The sequence below is a fragment of the Malaclemys terrapin genome, chromosome 5 (genome assembly GCF_027887155.1).
Source record: "Malaclemys terrapin pileata isolate rMalTer1 chromosome 5, rMalTer1.hap1, whole genome shotgun sequence".
Taxonomy (NCBI): domain Eukaryota; kingdom Metazoa; phylum Chordata; order Testudines; family Emydidae; genus Malaclemys; species Malaclemys terrapin.
The window spans coordinates 73,713,421-73,737,040 of NC_071509.1; the positions used below are offsets into that span (position 1 = coordinate 73,713,421).

General features: G+C 40.2%; 1 protein-coding gene across 2 annotated transcripts in view; it reads right to left on the minus strand.

The window, feature by feature from the left end:
* ANXA10 (annexin A10) overlaps nucleotides 1-23,620 on the minus strand; it is a 52,127-nt gene that overhangs the window by 1,968 nt on the left and 26,539 nt on the right. For both annotated transcript variants that reach the window (XM_054030968.1, XM_054030967.1), the window contains exons 4-11: nucleotides 14,271-14,384; nucleotides 12,625-12,715; nucleotides 11,731-11,810; nucleotides 6,296-6,349; nucleotides 6,076-6,169; nucleotides 4,726-4,821; nucleotides 3,310-3,368; nucleotides 69-191 (exon numbers count right to left, since the gene is read on the minus strand). In XM_054030968.1, coding sequence (XP_053886943.1) covers nucleotides 69-191; nucleotides 3,310-3,368; nucleotides 4,726-4,821; nucleotides 6,076-6,169; nucleotides 6,296-6,349; nucleotides 11,731-11,810; nucleotides 12,625-12,715; nucleotides 14,271-14,384 — 711 coding nt within the window. The remainder of the gene's footprint in view (nucleotides 1-68; nucleotides 192-3,309; nucleotides 3,369-4,725; nucleotides 4,822-6,075; nucleotides 6,170-6,295; nucleotides 6,350-11,730; nucleotides 11,811-12,624; nucleotides 12,716-14,270; nucleotides 14,385-23,620) is intronic.

Genomic DNA, 23,620 nt, shown 5'->3' on the forward strand with positions numbered 1-23,620 from the left:
ATATGGATATATGAAACTCTGCTATTGAACTAGGTACTGTATACATGCAAAAGTATAGAGTGACTTACTTTGATATCATGAAACAGAGATTTCCCATATCTCTCTTTGTATCGTCGTCTTATATTCATCAGATCTATTTCACTTCTGGCAATCAAAATCCTGATAACAGTTTTATTATGGAAACCATACTCCTAAAAGACGAGAAAGATATGAGGAAACTTGGATGAGTCTATCTATCTGAATATATTAATATTATGTGCAAATGAGTAAATTGATTAGGCCATCTAGATATATATTCTGGATCTGAGAGAAGTTTGAGGTTACAGAGGTTTTACTATACTGAGCTTTCTCATGTATGAATAGTGCATTTCATATTACTGTGTAATTGAGATAACAAAATCTGCACATTAAACACCACTTAAAATTTTTTCTTTAAGTGTTATCTTATTAATGGACAGTTGTATTTACTACTACTTTTTTTAAAGCATGTGCTTAAGTGCTTTGCTGAATCAGGGCCTCAGTCAGTCTTTTTTGTTGACTGCCAACAAGAATGCCAGGTGGGATGGTGGCTTTTGTTATGTGCAATTTGTCCACTTAATACTAGACTGAGACCACCATATTTTTTCACATAGGTTGCCGAACAACCATCTGATTCTAAACAGGTTTAGAACTGTAATGCTTTGTATCCAACCATGAATCACGTGAGCTTTTCAATTTCTCAGATAGATTCTGCATGGAGGAATGGTGAGAAAGAAGGTAGGTGAGATTATTGTGATGTTGCACTCCATATGTTTTATGGAAATATGTTTGTAAGTATGAATATGATGTAACTGAAATATGCTGTATGCAAAAGGTCTCTTGTAAGGTATCATTACATAGCTTATGATCTCCTGAGTATGTTCATCCTATTTGTATGAATGTATCATTCTTGTATCTGAAGCTAGAGATATAAATTATTAATCTGAAGTCCTATTGTAACTATGCAAAGTGTGGGTCATTAATGGTGGCTTGGAATCTTGATGGCTCCTATCAACTAGGACAATTGGTTGTAAATGGCTCTGTTTACTTATAAGCCTTCCTGTATACCTTGGTACTAGCCAGTGAATAATGAAGTCTTACAAGACATGTGAACATGTCACATGATACTGGAATCCATCTTAAACCTGAAGCTTTTCCATTTAGAAGAAAGGGTGGGAACCCAGAGAGAGACAAAGGATTTCCTCCTTGAGCCAAAGATATAGAAGGGGGGTGGAACAGAAAAAAGGGGGCTGCAGCCATGAGAAGTCCCCTAGTTACCACCTGAGCTGGAGCTAACAGAACTGTAGCAGGGGAAAGGATTGGGCCCAGACTAAGAAGGAGTCTTGTCTTTGAAAGTAGCTTATTGGAACATCTCTGAGGGTGAGATTTACCTGTATTCAGTTTCTTAATGTATTAGGCTTAGACTTGCATGTTTTTGCTTTATTTTACTTGGTGACTTACTTTGTTCTGTCAGTTATTACTTGGAACCACTTAAATACTACTTTTTTTGTTAATAAAATCACTTTTGTTTATTATTGAACCTAGAGTAAGTGATTAATACCTGGGGGAGCAAACAGCTGTGCATATCTCTCTATCAGTGTTATAGAGGGCGGACAATTTATGAGTTTACCCTGTAAAAGTTTTATATAGAGTAAAATGGATTTATTTGGGGTTTGGATCCTATTGGGAGCTAGGTGTCTGGGTGCTGGAAAGAGGTGACCTGCTGAGTGGTTTTCAGTTAAAGCCTGCAGCTTTGGGGACGTGGTTCAGACCTGGTTCTGTGTTGCAGTAGACTAGCGTTGTCTGTCTCAACAGGGCAGGGTTCTGGAGTCCCAAGCTGACAGGGAAAACAAGCTCAGAGGTAATTTCAGCATGTCAGGTGACAGTCCCAAGGGGGGTCTCTGTGATTGAACCCGTCACAATAATATCTTTTATTGGACCAATTTCCGTTGGTGAGAGAGACAAGCTACTCTGAAAGCTTTCAAGCTTAGACAGTGCTCTCCTTCAGGACACTTCTGGACGAATGGTGACATCTAGTGGACAGTAACATTAATTCAAACAATTTTGAAGGTTGCATTGGAAATATTTACTTATTCAAAATGTTGGTCTATTTAAAGGTGGCAGGTTGAATTTATCAATTAGCTATTCACTCTACCAGAATAAAGTAGCAAGGGATACTCAGAAAGCTGCATTTACAGGATTTGATTCTTATTTGGTGGGTGCACTAAAATCTTTATAACAACCCATTATGGATTTTACGAAAATCATACTTCTAATATTAGAAGCGTTCTTAACAGACTGATGCTAATCATGCAATATTCTAAATAGAAATCTGACAAAAGTTTGACAAAATCTGATTGACTAATGCACTGTGGAATGGAATATTCTTTAAAACGCCTACTATCAGCAGCATACCATCTCACTAAGCATTTCATTGACATAAATCACTAGACACTAGGAGGAAACTGAGAAATTTACTTAATTTTGTTTTAAAAATTTCTGCAATTTTATTTAATGTATTTTCTCAAAAATCTATTTTGCTTATGAAAATAAGAAATAATTACAAAATGCCACATTTCACTCAAAAATGATCCTGGTTTAGCACAACAATTTTGTGAAAATGAAATCAATTTTGAATTTGAAAAAATATGAAAATGCTCAGATTCAGAATATTTTCAATTTTGTCATGAATACTTTACATAAATTTACATCAGCAGCACACAATACAAAGTAAAACACATTCATGGTATTTTTATCTCTATGCAGTATTTGTGGATACTTCTGAGTGCATATGCATATACCTACATTTGTACCCAATGTTAATTTTTTTAAGCTAATGTGCATAAAAATACTAGGATTCCCTAGTGAAGTCTCATTGAAAATATGGCGATTAGTATTTTCACACACAGTATTTCTATTATGCCATTCATAGTGATATTTATTAAAGCTGTGCAGCGGGAAGTCACATAAGAATAGATCATATTGAATAAAACATGCACTTTGAGTTTTGCCCATCAGGGGGAGATGCAGTCCATACAAAATGATGGTTTTCAGTTTTCAAAAAGTTAATGCAGTTATCGGACAAGTAGTGTTGGAAGAAAACTCATCTGTTGTTCAAGCACTATGGCTTTGAAATTGATAACATTACCAAAATTTTTAAAACAAGCAAGCAACACTTTAAAAGCGGAAGTTATTAAAACCCCAACCCTTTTAAAGCAAATGAGCTAAATCATTCAAAATAGAGACAGTAAAGCTGTTCTTTAAAATATGTGAAAGAATAGTGCTACTTACATGGATTGCATTGTAAAGCCTATATGCAAAATAGGAAGGTTTATCTCGAACACAGAGAACTAGGAGAGATATGTTATGGAGAAAAGGAGAAACATTAAAAAATTTCAGAAACCTGCATCAACAGTGTGTTTATGTGATCTTGAGGCTGCTTATTGGGTTGAACTGAAACAAGTTGATGCCAGTTGATAGAAACTTTCTCACATTGCACAGTTCATAGCTGTGGGTCAGGCTGCCCCTTCTATCTTAGAAAAAACCTGGGGTGCTCCTCAAGAAGTTTTCCTAACAATACTCATTCAGTGGGAGGTGACAGAATTTTCAATCCTATGGAATTGCCCGTTGAAGCTGCAGATTATAAAATTCTAATCTCAGGCCAACTGCAAGAAGCCTCTCTGTTTCTGTACTGGCTGTGGGCCTCCCCCACAGCAGACAGGGCAACTTTACCTGTGACTCATCTTAAAGATGCTGGTAGTTTAAGTATATGGTTGTATTTTTCAGTCATAATAATCTGCTATGTATTTATAGGTTTTTTTATGGTGTTCATCACCATACTATATAAGTGCCTCACAAACTTAATGAATTTAGCTACATGACATCTTTGTGAGGTAGGGAAGTATTATTATTGTAATGGGCGATGTGTGAACCCCCCTTCAGGAAACCTAGCCCTCTACTCCTTCCATTCCACTTGAGGCCCTGCCCCCACTCCATCCCCCCGCTCTCCATCCCCCGGCCAGAGCCAGAGGAGCCCCAAACCCCCCACCACAGCCAGATGGATCCTGGCTGGCCCACCCAAGCTGCCCTGAGCCGCAGCCTGAATGCCCGAGCCATCTCCAGCCCAGTCGCCTGAACTGCCCCAAGTCTTGGCCGCCTGGAGGAGCTCTGAGCCCTGCCATGGCCTGGCCCCAGGGCCGTGGTGGGGAGCATTAACAGAGGTTTGGGGAAGCTTAGCATCCTCCAGCATCCATTACGCATTGCCCATGATTACCGTCATTTTACAGATGGGAAACTGAGGCACAGAAAATTTAGAAGCTTGATCCTACACCACTGAAGACATGCAGTTTTGCCATTTGTTTCAGTGTGAGCAGGATTAGTGCCTAATGGACTTGCCCATGGTCACACAGGAAGTTTGTAGCAAAAACGGAAGCAGAATCCAGTTCTCCTCAGCCCTAATCCGGTGACCACATTTTAGTTTTTAGCCTCAACCTATGATGCAATTTAAATGCCCTTTCTTCTATATACCCTTAGATTGTTGGTTGATTTTCTTCCAAATGTTCAAAGTTTCTACACCATATATGAAAATTAACTAGTGGGGAAAATAGCACAAAAAGCTTATATTTGCATCTTTTAATGGACCAGATATACTATACTATATAATTATTAAGAAGTTATTACCAGTGTAAAATAATCATTTTATTTTACCTATTGCTACCAGCAGTTCTTGAAAGTATCCATCGTAACATTCATTAATAGCATCAACTATATCTTGCCCAGAGATGTTTTGGAACTCCTGAAAAACTTGAAAGAAATGAATACATGTTTATTTATATTCTGTATTAAGAGTAGAAACTAGCTCCAGCAGTTTTATTGCTGTTTACTTTTGAGATGTCTATTACCTCAAGGTAAAACTTAATCTAAAATAAGAGATTGGTACAGATTCTCAACCCAATACTCAGAGCAAAGCAGCTGGAAAGCTGCCCTGAAAGGGCAGCTGTCAATTCCTTGGCATGGGGTGAGGGGTAGAGAATAGCATAGCCAGGTCTATGCTAACACCTGCCCCCATCCCCCCATGAGGTGGATTGGGGTTAGGAGTATGTTCCTGCTTATCCTTGTTGATGTAATAACCTCCAGGAGAGCATTACAAGCTGAAGTCAATTAGTCCACCCTTTATACTATAGAGCTGTCTGGAGAATGACAATTCCATTTTGAGATTTGTTTTCATTCCACACTGGAACAAAACCAAAACGTTTTGAACGTTTTCTCAAAACAGTATTGTGTCTAAATGTCCATTTTTGGACTGAAAAGGTCAGGTTTTCGATTCATCTCACTCTCTCGATACACATGAGCAACTGAGGAGTCCGCACTGACCTCAGAAGCCTTCCCATAGAAAATGTCAACATTGACATGTTTCTGCAGAATGTATCAGCTTAAATGGAACACCACGTTTTGACAAAAATATGTTTAATTAAAACTGTTCCAACCAGCTCTATTAATCAGCTGTTACTTGTTTGGTTGGGGTTTTTTTGGGGGGGGGGCAGTATTTGCCCCTGTCTGCCCCCCAAGACTGGGAAAAGTGGAAAGGTGGCTTCAGTGCACTTTTGACTCCCTCCTATCAGATGAATTGAGTGTGAGTTCCAAGGGTGCGGGAACAATTTTTATAGTGGGGGTGCTGACCATGGAAACCACATATTTGGTGTTTGTTATTACTACTTCAAGCCAGGGGGTGCGGCAGCGCCCCCAGCACTCCTAGTTCCAGCACCACTGGTGAGGACAGTGCAGCTGAAGACTGAGCCCATCACCTTAATTGTCATCTCTATGATGCATTTTTTTCACTATCTATTCTACGCTGGGTTCAGCTTCAGTTGGAGTTTTGGGAGCACAAAGAATGTAGGCTCAGGCTCCTGTTTCAGACTGCACTGGAACCTGAATATTGGTTTGTGAATTCAGCTTCTGTGTGCATAGTTAAAATTATGCCTGTTTTCTCTGTAAGCTATATTCTCCCATTATACATTCAAATACTGAGTAGTTAGATTCATAAGTGATGATAATTACCCATCCACAACTGCTGGTAACTCTTGTTGCACAGGATCATTTGCATCATGTTTTTGTGTTCCCCTGTTTTCTGCTGACATGCTTCCCATAGGATCTAAGGCATTAAAATAATAACAAGGTGCAAAAGATATCAGTTCCAAACCCCTTTAAACAAGACTTTCAAACAGCTACATTTTTGTTTTCTGTTATTTTTGAGAAACTGACAGGTGATTGTAGTTACCATTGCATCCTGAGCACCCATAACAGGATCTGCATATCCTTCCTCCCGGGTTCCCTGTAAAATGTTAAAACATTTTTCCTCTTTTAGTTCTTCTAAAATGACTGCAAGAGAATGAGATGGTCTTTATATAATACTACTTCTCATTCACTGAGATATCCATTCCAGGATTTTACACAAGAACGGTGTGTGATACAGCTGGTCTATACAGCCCTAAAATATTCTACAGGTCACATTGGGAATTGCTATGGCACCTCTCCAAGGGCCATTCCCTTATGATGGAGGAATTCTAGAATCATGATGGGACTGATGACAGGAAGTAGTAGTAGAGGTGAATATAAGTGGGTTCCCTGTGAGATCACATTTTTAATTAACCCTTTACTTACATAAAAGAAAAGTTAGTGAATAATTAGATGACATTACCTGCTAATAAAGTTATTATAACCCGTGGTTATGACGTGGAAAATAACTGTACAAATGGCATCTTTGTGTCTCCAGTTTATTTTCCACTGATATGTTCATATAACTTTGCTGTTTTTTACAAGGAAAAAAAAAAACACACACTTTTTTTTCTCACTGTCCAAACTGCAAGATCAGTCGAATCAAGTAGTGATCAATCTGCTTTACACTGCATGTTACCATCATCACCTATAGTTAAGATTCAAGATTGAGAAGCTGCCTGACAATTTTGATAATGTATGAGTCAAAATAGAATACAGCTTATTCTCCCGTAGCTCTTTTGGCTTTGCAGTTCTGTAAGCCAAGCAGATATGATTTAGTTAATACACTAGGATCAGTTATATTTAGTTGTAACGAAAGAAAAGTCTTTTAGAATAACTTCTTTTAATCATAATTACAGTGTAAGAATACAAATAATCCCAGGTTGCAGGAGTCATAATTCTCAGACAGCACTTAATCATTGCCTTAATTATATGTTTTTGAAGCAATTTACTTTAGTTTGGAGTTGACAATCATTCTGCTACAAAACTGAAAGTAAGGATTAAAATTATGTATTGTCTGCCAACTACTAAAATGACCAGTTTTCAACTCTTGCCTGGAAAATATGTTAATTCACATTTTAATTAAATTGTAAAGAATTTGCACAGAACAAAGAATGAAGTTCTTAGTGACAAGATACATTGCTTAAAGGAAATTATGCTGGAGTGACTTCCTGTGATTGACATGAAACTGGAAAAATATGACAAGTGGACAATAAAAACTGAGCAGCAGTGCTCTACATAAACAAAAAACCCTACAGTTAATTTTTTTAATGACTATTCTTGGCATTGTTTGATCCGATAATCCTACAAATGGCATCAATATTCTTATTTTTAAATTCCAGAAAATTGTGATATTTTAATTCATATCCATACCAAAACCTAAATCAACTCTTCATGTCATATTAAAAGTCTGGATAATTATAATTCGATCCAAGTACTTACATTAATTAGGATGTAATAAGCCTTCCAGAAGCTTGCCTCTCTGAAGAATTTTGCCACTACCCATTGATTGATGGTGGTGGCGGGGTGGGGGTGGGGGTGGGGGGGATCATATGCTTTTTCCTTATGAAAAAGTATTATCGGCCTCAGTATTGTAATTATGGCACTCAGGTAGATTGCTGCTCCTGCACAGAGCCCCATTGACCCATATTATAAATGCCTGTGTGCTATCAATTGCAGGATGAAGGCCCCAGAATTTAATAGAGAGTAAACCAGTACATTTTTATAGAAAACATAAAAAAATAGAAACTGTTGATACAGAATGACATCCTTTCTATAAATTACATAGAAATAGATAGAAAGAATCTAATTTTCTATTTTAATCTGTAGCATTGTCCAGTTTATTCTACAAGACTATCCAAAAGAGAAACTATAAAAAGGATAATCTTTTAAATTAAGTGCCATCTGACTTTTCTACAGTTGTTTTTATTAACATATATAAGGTAATATTCACACATATATAACAATTAACAACTTACAAAGAAGCACAGTATGAAACAGTGCAGTTGGAGTTCTCCAGAGCTCTTTTTAGGTTCCAGAATCTGAGATGAGTAGCTGGTGGGATCCCGCCTATCTGGTGATCCCCAGTCACCCTTTTTGGGGATATTTGTGGCAATGTGTTTTGATAATGAGTACTGCAGATTTTAGGGCAGGATGTTTTGTATTTGTCCTGATTGTAAGACAAAATTGCCATGGCTTTAATGAGGGTAAGAACTAAGATATTGTGTAATCTTTTCAGGGTGACAAGGAGTTCATCACCAGTGAAAAAATCTGTTGAACATTAAAAGGAAAAAATCTCTCCTTTGCAGTGCCTACATCTGGAACATACATGTTTTCTCTGTCCTTGTCATCCACTCCCCATCTCATTTCGAACCTCATCAGAAATCATCCTTTTCAACCTTGAACTTATGTTTTATATCTTTGCCATTCCTCCCTGCTAGACCATGTGCTTTTATTTATTGTTTAACTCTGCAAAGCATTTTGAGATAATGGTCCAGTTCATTAGCTGGTATGAATTGGTCACGTTCATCAGGTGTTATAAATTGACATAGCTTAATTGAAGTTAATGAAGCTATGCTTATTTACACCCACTGAGAATATCCCCCAAAGTTTGTATGAAAGATTCTGTACAAACAAGGCCCCCATTCTGCAAACACACACATGAGTAGTGCCCTTTATTCTTGTAGGTAAAATTACTCACATGCATGATGTTGGCAGGATAAGTGCCTGAAATTACATGGTATTGAATTAGGCCCTAATTTAGTAAAGTGTGTAAGCATTTTCCTATCTTTAAGCATGTGAGAAGTCACCTTGGCTTCATTGGGACTATTTATGTGCCTAAAGTTGGGTAAAATGTTTAAGAATCATGCTGAATCACAGCCTTAATCATTAAGACTTACTATGACTGAAAGTTCTTTGGAGCAGAGGCCAGGCCTTCATATTTTTGTACATCACCTAACAATCCTGATTGGGGTCTTTGTGTACTACCCTGATTTAAAAAAAAGAAAAGAAGAGAAAATGCACAGCTGTACATGCTTGTGCTCCACACCTTTCATTTCCTCACCCTCGTGTCCAACCCTGCCACCGAGTGGTGGGACCTCCTACCACCAGTGGAGGGTGAGGAACTCTGGTGGGCCAGTCTGTATTCCACATTGGTCTTGTGGCCATCTGGGGATATTAGTTGGCAGCTCGTTCATGGAGCCATGAGCATGGGCATGTAGTTGGTGCAGTTCACCTTTCTTGCCCCTTGTGTGGCATGAGGGAGACCCCAGTGCACATCTATCTTGAGTGTGCAAGGCTACAGACCCTTTTCTGGCTTCTCCTTAGGTTATGACTGCACTGTTCTCTGCACTTCCTGATTTACGCACAGCCCAGCTGTTGCCCCACAAAGTCATGAGACCTCCTCATCAACCTCCTCCTGGCGCTGGCCAAGGTAGCCATCCACCATATCAAGAGGAGGATGCTGGATGGGGAGGTGCTCTGTGACTGTGGGGCCTATTTCTACTCCTCCCTCAGATCACATGTCCGAGCAGTGTTTCTCAGGGCTAAATCCACTGGCTTCCTGGATGCCTTTGCAGAACAGTGGAAGCTGTCTGGTATTCTCTGCTCAGTGTCTCCTTCTGGTTCCTTGCTTTTGACCCTGTGACCTTCCCTTAGGGTTGCCAACCCTCCAGGATTGGCCTGGAGTCTCCAGGAATTGACATCGATCTCCCAGTGACTTGAAAGCAATCCCAGAGATTTTAATAGGATATTTTAAGAAATGACATTATGTCCAAAAATCTTCCAGAATAGCTTCAGTCAGAGTTGGCAGCCCTACCCTCACTCCCATTGCTGTTATTCATCAATTGTCCCCAACTTCAGTTGAGACCTGGGTTCAGTAGTTTCTCCTCTTAGGCTTGTGGAGGAGCCTTTAGATGAGGGCAGGACTTGCACCTACTCTCCCCCGGGTCTTCAATAAGTACTCACTCCCCGTTCTCTGTCACAGATGGTTTTATGGTTAAAGCAATTGAATGCCACCCAGAACAATTAGATACTTCCCCTGCCTCTCCACATAGTTCCTATGTGGTACTGGGAAAGTCATGTAAACCAAAATTTTCAAAGATGTCCAGGGCTCACTAAATAATGCATGTAGTTACATCCTGAATAATCAGGATAAAGAGAAATACAGAATGCTTATTAAATGAGCACTGTCCATCCTGTGCACTGAATGAGGAAGGGGTCATGTCGAAAAAAACAGCAATAAGACTGTATAATAATGCATATGTACAAGGGAGCAAAAATAAAATTTCTCAGGAAACCCTAATCCTGGTATTTCCTAACTTTTGGCTGGTTGACTTGTCAACCTTAGTGTTCTTTTTATGTAGGTGTTTTTTTTTTCTTTTAATGTAATACAAATATAGAGTCAAAGTTTCGGGTCCAGGTGCAACCACAAAAATGTGCAGTCAACCATTGTGACTGCAGCTCTCCATTTTCCATGTGCAAACAGTCATTTGTGTACTTATTTGTAAAAACAAATGCAAGTACAAAGGTACATATAGATTTCTGTCAGTGCACCTGTTGCTTTTGATCCATATTATGAAAGTCCCTAATTCAGTTTTCACACTAAACATATTTAGATGTTTAAGCTGTAATAATTCCTGAAATACAGTAAAATTAATTAGGCCACTAGCATGAAGGCATCTTCCCCCTCTGTGTCTTTTTGATAACAGTATTTACTGTCCCATTTCTCCTCTGTCCCTTGCCTTATGGCACAATATTTTAGGGTTTGATTCTGTAAAGAGTTGATCACCAGTTTTGAGCTGCTGAGTGAGAGTCTCCTAATTCAGTGAGAATTGACCATATCTCAACAAAAAGCACTCAAGCACTTTACAGGCTCAGGAAGTTTGTAAATAATACTGACAATCCTCCTGCATGAGGTATCACCACAGTGTAAACAGCATGTTGTTTGGCAGATTTCTTCAGCACAAAAAACATGTTTTTTTGAAAACAGAAGGAATATAAAGATCTGTTTAATAATTTCTTGCATAGTCAGGTCAGCTATTTCTCCATTTTTCTATGTGACATACAAACTGTAATATGGACAGGACACTCCATTAATGAAGAAAAATAGAGTTTGTGAAAGAAAAATCTCATTTGGATATGAAGATACTCTCTTTTTTGAGCATAGGGTCAGACGCTGGCATTTTCAGATTCTCGTTCAATAAAATACTCAATTGACCTATGGTTGCATTCAAAAGCCAAAGTGAAAGCAGATGAAAGAATTCAAATTCTAATCTTTCCCCTTTTTGCTACCACTTCAGAAATGTAGCTTTTCAACCATATTGAGCATGGATTAGTTTTAACTCTAGCCAACTTAAAATCTGAGGGTCCTTCAGCAAAATTAGAAGATGGTTCTGCATTTTAAAAAAATGTAAAACATATTTTGAGTTTGTACAGTACCTGAGCGAGGTTCATAAGTGTGTCTCTGAAGTGGCCTGAAGTCTCAGAATAAATGTCTTGTTGAAGATCATTGTTGTATTCTGGGGTGCAAACCACAACAAACTTGTGTTAAATGTGTAATTTGTAGAACACACAAGTATTCTCTGAATAATGTTAGTGAAGATTTGCAAACAATGATGAGTAACAAGAATAAAAACTATACTCAGTATATTGACATTTGCAAGTCTTTAAACACTTTTCAGTGAGCAATAAATTGGCCTAATCATGTGGGGATAGATCTTCAAAGGGATTTTCACAAGAGTTTAAGCAGGTTAGGCACCTAATTCACTTAACCTGCTTATGCACTTTTGAAAATCCCATTAGGTGCCTATCTGCATCTTTAGGTGCCTAAACGCCTAAGAAAATCTGGTCTGTAGTCCCCACTGCTAGCAAGAACCTCCGTGACTTTAATAGGATTTTTACCTAAATAGTTCAAGCCTAAAATGACAATTAGTTAGAGAACAAACAAACAATCCCCCCAAAACAAAAAACAACCCCCTCCTTCTTTTTAAAGATTTAAAGAGTTTAATCTTCCTTCAAAAGTCATAGTCCAAAAATATCAGCCTGTGCACTGAGAGACTTTTCAAAGATCACAGAATCATGAATGTCTAAAAAAATTGAGATATTTTTATGCTACTACATTAAAAATTTAAACTTGATTTATACATTTTGCTTCAGCCTTTTATGTACAATTATCCTGAAACAAGGAAAGAGAGAAAACAATTGGCTTTAAGAATTCATCTTTGGAAGTCTAGCTCTTTCAGTCATGCAACTATATCCAGAACACTTTTAGTCAGAATTGCACCCTTGTAGGATATGCTACTGTATACGTAAATAAAATAAAATAAACAATACGCATTAAGTAGGCTTCTTTCATTTGGAAGATCTCCCCATTTGATCTTGAGGCTAATATATCAATTAGACAGTTCTCTTCCATCTCTGCTCCCTGCAAGGAAAAAATAGCAAACAAGCAAGGTCATTACTAGTAGAGATAATGGCTTCCAATACAATGTGTAATATTTGTCAAGGACATTGAAAGAATGCTAGTCTCTGTTCGAGGAGTTCATGGTTTATTTTCCTATTAATAAGAGTACTGATTTCAGTCTTTTCGGGGTTACAGATTAGCTTCTGTGTAATTAGTATTAGAACTGAACCTCCAACACTAACACTTAAAGTTAAGCATGTGAAGTGTCCTATTGCTAAGGTAACATGGAGAGCGAGACAATGCCCTACCAAAGGAGAAAATGCACTGGGATGAATTTCATTCCTAGGAAGCAATAAAGCCCTTTTAAATATGTGGGGCTTTGTAAAGAATTAAATGCATGTACTAAGCATGCTGTCCCTAATTGTGCTAGGGGGTTAGACAATTTGAAATATATTTGAACATCAATAACATGCTGTGCTTCCAGTTTCTCTTTTTTGGAACTACTTAGAAGTATATTTTGCAATGTTTACAACAGTACTTGATTTTTACATGAAGTACTTCTTCATTACTGTCATACCATGTAGGATTGCAAATCATTACATTTCCCCACAAGGTTGTTGACTTCAGTTCGTGAGTTTGAATTCAGGTGAATGGATGCTACATATACTGCTTTTGATAGGTGCATACAGCTCTGGTTAATAACAATGGGAATTATGAATTTAGAATAGGAGAAGAATATGTCAGCAAGGCCCCAATTCTGCAGAGTTTTGTATGTGCATTATTTTAAGCATCCAAGTAATCCCATTGATTCCACAATTAAGGTACAAGCGTGTAAAAAATCACAAACTTGATTCAAATGCAGAAACATTCTAGATTTGCCAATCCTGGTCAATAGTGATAAAAATAGTACTTCTGATGCTACTAATGGGCTATAATAATCTCACTGCTAACCATCATTTTAAAAATATACCAGTAGCTCTAAAAGTGCCTTGATATCAACTGTTAAAAAAATGACAAAGTTGGTGCTCATTTTATTTGCTGGCAATGACTGCTTAATACAATAAAATAGTTCCTAGCCTTGAAAATGGGAATGAAAGCAAAATGTTAAAGGATAGTCATTGATTTATAAAAGAGTAAGGTAAGTATTAGGGTGCAGACAATGCAAACACTTATGCATGTGCTTAGCCTTATGAGAAAGATTCAATGGGACTACTCATACGAGCATATCTAAGAATATGTCTAAGTGTTTGCCGGATCAGGGACTTACATTTCAGTTAACAAACCATACTGTAGAAATATGTGATTTTCTTCAGTTATCTGTTTATATTCATCTGTTAAATTATTGCTGTATTTTTTAAAGCTAGATTATTTATATTGCTTTTAACATATAATATATTGATTTAATATATAATTATGTATTTATATATTAAAAGCAATATAAATAATCTAAACTGAGAAATGCCTTTTTAACGGTTTATCATTCAGTTATATGTCAAAGAATCTATGAAACAGATGTGAATTGCTGTAATCAGTGCCTATAAGTAATAATCTAAGTATTTTTGAGTTAGACACGCACCTTCATAGCATGCCTGAGCTCATGGGCATCATAGGATGCAGGTGGATACATCAGGCCAACCATAACGTCTTTGAAGTGATGAGAGAGATTCTCTTTCAGGTCCATAATCAAATCCTTGGAAAAAAGATAATTAGGATTATTGTGGTACTCATGCTGTGCAGTGGAATATTAATCACTGAAAGCATTAAAAATAAAAACTAGCAATTATTTTTGTGATATAATAAAAAGATGAGCCCTGCAGGCTGGATTGTGGCTACAGTTAAGTAACAAAAACTCTTCTCAAAGCTGTGCATATCCTTGTTGATAATATGGGTAAGGCTACTGTACATAAAGAAAGAAAAAGAACACAGCAATGTTGGCTTATGGTTAATTAGAACATAGGTGAAACCCCTCCTCCCCCAATATTTAGAAATGGAAAAGACTTAGACTGGTAAGGAAAGACATTTGGGGCCAAATTTTAAAAGGGTCTGCAATCTGCTTTGAAACATTCTCCATCAACTTGTGTATGCAAATCTTTATGAACCCAGACCTGTAGGTGTGCCTGTGCAAACAACTTTTGTGTGACATCACCACAACTATATTTTATGGGTTGTACTCAACTATATTTGTAAGTAGGTTTGTAATCATATGCAGAGCTGGACAGAAAACAGTTTTCCCAGCCAGTGAAACTTGTCAAGATTTTGAAAATGGACTCATTCCACATCTGGATGAAACTGAGACCTTTTTGAAGTTACTCAATGAAAAAAAAATATAGGAGAGCTTCGAGGCTGGTGATTATAGTACTTGCCTGGAATGATCTGAATCAGGCAGAGGGGGACTTATACGTGAGTGTTTGTCTGCTTTCCCACTCTTTCAGTCTCTTTTGCTGGAGTGCTTCTGGTGTGCATAAATAATTAACTCTTCATTTGAGCAGGGACTTGAAACTCCATCTCTGGTTAGTGGTCTAGCCACTAACCTATAGTAAACCTATAGTCAAACCTATAGACTAACACGGTTGCTACTTTGTAACCTATAGTCAGTCACCCTCTCAAGCAATATTTAATTATTTATACAAAATGTAACATCTTCAGCCAGCAAAACTGAGCTAGAGACACACTGATTTGGAGCAAGTACTCTGTTACATAGGCCAAAGGCATGCGGTAACCACAGGACTATAATCTCTCTTAGTCCTGTTCCTCCCTGACATTCCATCCTGGACCCGAGGAACATTTCTTGACAAAAATGTGTTGAACCTAACGCCTTCCTACAAAACATTTCTGTTTTGACAAATAAACATTTCATGATTGAAATAAATCTTTCAGCCAAAAATTCCTCTAGTCATATGTCAGGGAGAAGAGATGGAGGCTAGTCAGGAACTTAAAATGGCAAGAAAGCTGTCCCTGATCAGAGGGGCAACATGAGGAAAGGTTTTATCTTTGCTTATCTTTTCCTACTTTCTAGCACCCTTCATCTGCTATACTTTGTGAATACTAGACTTATTTAGTGAATGTGTCCATTTACATTTATCACATTTGCTGGACGTTTTTCTCTTGGATACCAGCGTGTGATTCCTGTTAAGGTTAATGAGACTTATGGGTAAGTACTAAGTAGCGAATGTCCCCCTAGTTGATTTTAACAATGCACATGGAGCTGTGATATACATTGGAAAATAAAAACATTGCTGCCTATTGTGACATATCACATAGTTATACTTCTTGGGGCAGACCCTCAGCTAAGAATCTTCCCCCTGGAAACTACATACTGCTTCTTCCTCACTACTAAAGGATTCTCTTCATGGACTCTTTCTTTGGGGTATAGGAAATTTCTAGGGACTTTCTGCCTCCCCCCCCATGTTATTCACTCCCCAGACAATGAGAAATCTTGAAAATACATGCCTCAGGTTATTGGCAGTTAGTGTATGCCTCTCCCTTTTTGTTTTTTATTTTAACTGAATTTAACAAAACTGGTATGATGGTACTGGAAGCTTCTCCACAGCCCCATATGCATGCGTCCGCACTGATCTACAATGTACTTATTGAGGGGATAAGAATGTCCATGCTCACTTACTCTTTATCTGTTTGAGGCTTTCAACCTCTTAAGACTGCCAAAAAGCTTGTCACTTGCAGCAGTGGTGTGTTATTGTGTAGATACCTATTCACTTATTTCCTATACACTAACTAAGCAGGCATCAGGACCCAGATCCACAAAGGACCCAGATTCTTAGCATCACACTGCCTAACTTTTAAGTACCTCTAAATCGCTGTAAATTCTGGGTTAGATGCCTAGACTCCCTACACAATGCATGGAGAGAGATAGGAATAGTGTAGGGATATTAAAGAAGGTACTAACAGTGATTCCCCCAAGTGACAGTGACCCCCAATAATTTGTCCCCCACACTTTAAAATCCAACAGTTTCACCAAGTACAAAAATCTCTTGGGTCTTCTGTTAAAACTTGTAAGCTACTGTCTGTAGAAATCATTGATTGTATCTATCCTGTGAAAGATACTTTATTACTATGTAAAACTTACAAACAAGTTAATTTACTTTGTTCTTGAAGTAATTGATACAATGTAAACAAACACTATAAGCCGTTAAGTGACTTTCACTTCATTGTAACAGCAATGGCTCCTAGACTCCCACCCTCTGTGATTAAAGGGTCGGGAGTCTCAAATGAATTAACACACACCCTGAAAGTGGTGGAGACACTAAATTAAAATATGGTTAAGTTATGGAATGTATGTTGATGAATACTTGATGTACATGAATGGTTAGGGAGGTGCCAGCCTAGAAAGGGAGTATCCATCGGCCGAAGAATGTGTAAAGTGGATCACCAGAACCCCCGGAGGGTAAACTGGGATCCACCCCATCACCTGGAAGGATGAGAAACACAAACTTTGGACAGTTTGGAGCCACCAGGAATGTGCCATCTGCTGATTGAGTCAGCAACAGCAGAATGAAACAGCTCCCATAGACTAACATAGGAATTAATTCCTATAAGAATGGACTCTCAAGACTGAGGATTTTGAGTCTCTGGTTCTGCTGCCAGCCTCCAGGAGCATCAGGTGCACCTGACACAGACTCGGCTCCATCCTCATGACCAAGATACCTGGCCAGTAACTTGGCATGAGCAACTTCTAGGCCGGTAACTATAACACCTATACAGAACTTGAATGAATGATTGTGTGAATGAATCTCTCTTTCTATATATATATATATATATATATATGTGTGTGTGTGTGTGTGTGTGTATAAGGAATAAGTAGTGATAGGAATAAGTAGTCAAACAATGTTGTTTACTTTTATCTTTTGCTTTATCATTATATTTACAATAAATGTGACATCTTTGCCTTATCCCTCTTAATAAGATCCTGCTGGTTTTTATTCTATTGGTATAACAATAGGATCCACAAAAGCCAGCATGCTAGGCAGGGAGCTGACAAGACTAGCCAACAGCAGCTGCTTGAGGAGAGGGGTGCCTCTTTCATGGAGTTAGGCGTCTATGTCAGAGCTGCAGGGAGAGACCTATCTCTGCGTGTGATACACAGCTGGGAACCCATCTCCTAGAGTATGTTGGCTTAGATACCTGAGACATTTCTTGTGAGACTGGCTTATGTGCCTGCCTAGCTCCATACTAAATGGGATGGAGAAGAGGTGGACTCCCTTTTAACCACTAATCAGGGGGTTAGGGTACTCATGTGGGAGAACCTAGTTCAATTCTCCCTCTCCCCATCCGAAGAGGAAACCAGATTTGAAGAGGGGTCCTTCACTATTCAGGTGAGTGCCTGAACCACTAGACTGGCATATGGGAAATGACTGCCTAGGAAGGAGTACTGCGGAAAGGGATCTGGGGGTCATAGTGTACCACAAGCTAAATATGAGTCAAACGTGTAATGCAGTTCAAAAAAAGCGAACACCATTCTGGGATGTATTAGCAGGAGTGTTGTAAGCAAGACATGAAAAGTAATTCTTCCTCTCTACTCCCTGCTGATTAAGCCTCAACAGGAGTATTGTGTTCAGTTCTGGGCACCACATTTCAGGAAGGATGTGGAGAAACTGGAGAGTCCAGAGAAGAATGACAAAAATGATTAAAGGTCTAGAAAACATGACCTATGAGAGAAGATTGAAAAAATTGTGTTTGTTGAGTCTGGAAAAGAGAAGACTGAGAGGGGATATGATAACAGTTTTCAAGTATGTAAAATGTTGCTACAAGGAGGAGGGAGAAAAATTGTTTTTCTTAACCTCTGAGGATAGGACAAGAAGCAATGGGCTTAAATTGCAGCAAAGGAAGTTTAGGTTGGACATTAGGAAAAACTTCCTAACTGTCAGGGTGATTAAGCACTGGAATAAATTGCCTAGGGAGGTTGTGGAATCTCCATCATCGAAGATTTTTAAGAATAGGTTAGACAAATACCTTTCAGGGATGGTCTAGATAATACTTAGTCCTGCCATGAGTGCAGTCCTATGATTCTATTCTCGGGGGTGGTGGGAAGAGGGTGTATCTCAATCTCTCTTGTTGAAGCCATTCCCCTTTGTACTAAATAATTAAGTGTTAATTAGGCCAGAGAGAGTAAGAATAACTCTATAGTCCAGTGATTAGGGCACGCATGTGAGGTGGAAAACTCCTGTTAAAATTCCTTTCCCTCAGGCAGAGGGGGGAAATGAACAAATGAACTGGGGTCTCCCACATCCTAAGTGAATGTCCTAAGTACTGGGCTAAGAAGGGAGGGTGTTAACTCCTCCTCCACCCAGCTCTTTGGTGTGGAGTGAGCCCTATTCAGAGCACAGCTACTGGATCAGGCTTTGCAGGTGAGATGGGCAAGATGCCATCTATCTTTGCCTGGCTTGAGGCATGAGAGAGGCCAGGGTGCCAGCCTGTGGCAGAAGATTAGGCACATAGTGAGCTTTTACTGAGGAAATTTAGGCAGTGAGCTTTGGCTCCAACTGAGTGAGGGTTCTGTGGGTTGCAAGCGTGCCTTAATCTTGAAATCAGTGGAAGTTAGGAGCCTAAATACCTTTGAGGACCTGGGCCCAGATTCCTACTGACCTGAGCTTGGATTTGAATCAGTGATCAGATGGACTCCAATCCCATAAACCAGCCAGTCCCTGCTCCCCCCCCCCATGTATATCTTCTTTTAGTCCAAAGATAGAGACTTCACTTTTGATGGGCTGAAACAAAAGTATTAAGGGTGTTTCTTCCAATGCAACTTGTCTTAAATACTTTTTTTGTGTATTGGTGAACATTTTTCATTAACAAGAGATCCATGGAAATGGTGGAAAAACTATAACTGAAAATGACAACATAGTTAATGCAAAAGCTTCTCTATCTCTCAGAAGGAGAATAATTAAAGATATACTCAGATATCCCATGGTTAATCAATTTAGTAAACAGAGTAGCAATGAGGAAGGAGACATACAAATTAAAAAATGAATTTATGATGAAGAAACAATATGTAATCTTTCCTGAATGCGCATTAGATACATTTGACAACTACTAAATCACACATAGACTTGAAATTAATTCATTAAGATATTTTACTGCTGACAGCATGCCTGTGGGAATATGGATTAATAATACAAATGGAGACTAATTAAAAATTACCCCCTGTAATCAGAACCAGGGTAGAATGAAGAGAAGTAGTGAAAAATAAGAAAAGACAAATCTAAGTTGTCATTATTAAAAATTTCCAATTGTCTCTCTGAGAAATCCTTAAAGGCTAATTGTAAGAAGGAATCTCTTAAGTTTCTGGATATGTCTGAATCAAACAGCCAGTTCAGAAGGTATTTAACTTCAGCAATTGCTTTTATCCATTTCTGCTTTTAATTTGCCCCATTTCCAGTTTGTAATTCATGTTAGTGTCAATATGAACAGGATCCTATTGAAAGCAAAATAGCTACCATATTAAAAATTGATCTAGACAGAGGTCTAAATATGTGAAGTTGATATACTAGTGTCTATACAGTGGCCTGTTTGATGAATTTTTTAAAAAAATCAAAACAAAATATTAAAGCTGAACCTGTCCCATGAGAGAGCGCTAGAAACCAGAGAAATGGGGTGAGGAAGAGAGAGGGAGGATGTGGAGAAGTAGCAGACCCTTAGCATTTTTGCCTGCTCCCTCAACCAAATAGTAACTAATTACTGACCCCCATTTCCACATCACTTTACATAGGGTTGGCATAAAGACTTTTGGGAAGGTTAGCAAGATGCACCCAATAATTGACTAATTTCACTTAATTTGTGTATCTTTAGACTCTTCTCTACCCAGCGGTGGTTCCAGGCACCAGCACTCCAAGTGCATGCCTGGGGCGGCAAGCTGTTGGGGGCGCCCTGCTGGTCTCTGCGAGGGTGGCAGTCAGGCAGCCTTCGGCGGCATGCCTGCGGGAGGTCCGCCGGTCCCGCAGATTCGGCAGCAGGTATGCCGAAACTGCGGGACCGGCGGACCTCCCACAGGTATGCCACCAAATCCGCGGGACCTGGGACCTCCCGCAGGCAAGCTGCCGAAGGCAGCCTGCCTGCCGTGCTTTGGGCGGCAAAAAAGCTAGAGCCCCTGTCTCTACCCCACACATTCTGCTGTGGAAATGGAATACAATTGCTTGTTCCTTTTAATATTAGCAACTTGCTTACGTTGTAAAAAGGGCCAGAAACTTTCTTTTGAAAATGAAAGCAGAGATTGTCCTTTACATTTCCAGTTTCCCCCTTATCATGAGACCTGCAGCCATCAACGTTACAGGGCCAAGAGGCTATTCCTGGGAGGTGGGAAAAGAAGGTTGAATTTAAGGTAAAATTGACCTAGAGGAATCTATTCTTTGTTCTTTTATTTATTGTTTGGTTCAGGATTTTAAAATGAAAATCCAAACTGTTGAATTAAGTAGACATAACAGGAATTATCCTCCATTAATACAGAATATCTCAAACCACATTATGTGAACTCCCTAAAAAGGAACTGGCAATTCTTTCTGCAAATAATATAGGTTTATATCCCAGTTACCCATAGGTTCAGTAATTTAAAATAAAATATCACTAACTTTTTTATTTTATTATAATGATAGCTCCAGTTGCAAGTAATATTCCAGAAAAATATCAGAGGAGCACTTGTTGAAAAGAAATGCTATGTACAGAGTTTCTGCTGTGGACTGTACACACACCTGAGATGAGATTAGCTTGATCAGATTAGCTCAATTTCTTAACAAAATACAATTAAAAGTTGTTACAGTGCCTATAATGCTATTTGATGTTTTAAAACTGTTGGCTCAATCCCAAACATAACTGGTACAGCAGAAATCATTAAACCTCATTTACCAACTATATAAACCACACACAGTCTGAGATTACCACAGTTTTCTCTACACTGAAGGAATTTATGGTAACTGTGTAGTAAGTGTTGGCAAAAGATAACTCTTTAATGGCAACTACTACAATTATATTAGAGAGGGAGGATGGTATAGTGATTAGGGATACAGCCTATGACTGGGGAGTCCTAGATTCTGCCATAGATTTCCTGTGTGACTTTGTGTAAGTGTCTGGGAGACTTTAATCACCCTGTTATCTGCTGGGAGAGCAATACAGCGGTGCACAGGCAATCCAGGAAATTTTTGGATAGTGTAGGGGACAATTTCCTGGTGCAAGTGCTGGAGGAACCAACTAGGGGCAAAGCTTTTCTTGACCTGCTACTCACAAACAGAGAAGAACTAGTAGGGGAAGCAAAAGTGGATGGGAACCTGGGAGGCAGTGACCATGAGATGGTCGAGTTCAGGATCCTGACACAAGGAAGAAAGGAGAGCAGCAGAATACGGACCCTGGACTTCAGAAAAGCAGACTTTGACTCCCTCAGGGAACAGATGGGCAGGATCCCCTGGGAGAATAACATGAAGGGCAAAGGGGTCCAGGAGAGCTGGCTGTATTTTAAAGAATCCTTATTGAGGTTGCAGGAACAAACCATCCCGATGTGTAGAAACAGGGCCGGCTTTAGGCCGATTCAGCCGATTCGGCTGAATTGGGCCCCGCGCCAAGAGGGCCCCGCGCTGCAGCTGTTCACCCCGCCCCCAGCTCACTTCCCCCTCCTCCCCTGCCCTGCACGCCCCGCCCCCTCCCCTGCTTCCCGCGAATCAGAGATTCGCGGGAAGTCTGAGACTAAGCAGCAGGGGCGGGCCGGCCGGCAGCATGAGGTAAGCTGGGGTGGGGGCGGGAGAAGGGCTCCGGGGAGGCGCGGCCCGTTCCCGCAGGCCCCAGCACGGCCCCCGTGGCCCGGCTCCGGCCCGGTCCCCGCGGCTCGGGCCCCCCCGTCCCCCCCTGCGGCGCGGCTCGGGTCCCCCCCCCGGTCCGCCTGCGGCGCGGCTGGGCTCGGGTCCCCCCCGGCCCCCCTGCGGCGTGGCTCGGGTCCCCTGCAGCGCGGCGCGGCTCGGGGCCCCCCTGCGGCGCGGCTGGGCTCGGGTCCCCCCCGGCCCCCCTGCGGCGCGGCGCGGCTGGGCTCGGGTCCCCCCCGGCCCCCCTGCGGCGCGGCGCGGCATGGGGCCCCTCCGGCCCCCCCGGCGGCGCGGCGCAGCTCGGGCCCCCCCGGCGGCGCGGCTCAGATCCTGGAATCGGGCCCCGCTCTTGCTAAAGCCGGCCCTGTGTAGAAAGAATAGTAAATATGGCAGGTGACCAGCTTGGCTAAACAGTGAAATCCTTGCTGATCTTAAACGCAAAGAAGAAGCTTACAAGAAGTGGAAGATTGGACAAATGACCAGGGAGGAGTATAAAAATATTGCTCAGGCGTGCAGGAGTGAAATCAGGAAGGCCAAATCACACTTGGAGTTGCAGTTAGCAAGAGATGTTAAGAGTAACAAGAAGGGTTTCTTCAGGTATGTTAGCAACAAGAAGAAAATCAAGGAAAGTGTGGGCCCCTTACTGAATGAGGGAGGCAACCTAGTGACCGAGGATGTGGAAAAAGCTAATGTACTCAATGATTTTTTTGCCTCTGTCTTCACGAACAAGGTCAGCTCCCAGACTGCTGCACTGGGCAGTACAGCATGGGGAGAAGGTGACCAACCCTCTGTGGAGAAAGAAGTGGTTCGGGACTATTTAGAAAAACTGGACGTGCACAAGTCCATGGGACCGGATGCGCTGCATCCGAGGGTGCTAAAGGAGTTGGCGGGTGAGATTGCAGAGCCATTAGCCATTATTTTTGAAAACTCATGGCGATCGGGGGAGGTCCCAGATGACTGGAAAAAGGCTAATGTAGTGCCCATCTTTAAAAAAGGGAAGAAGGAGGATCCGGGGAACTACAGGCCAGTCAGCCTCACCTCAGTCCCTGGAAAAATCATGGAGCAGGTCCTCAAGGAATCAATTATGAAACATTTAGAGGAGAGGAAAGTTATCAGGAACAGTCAGCAT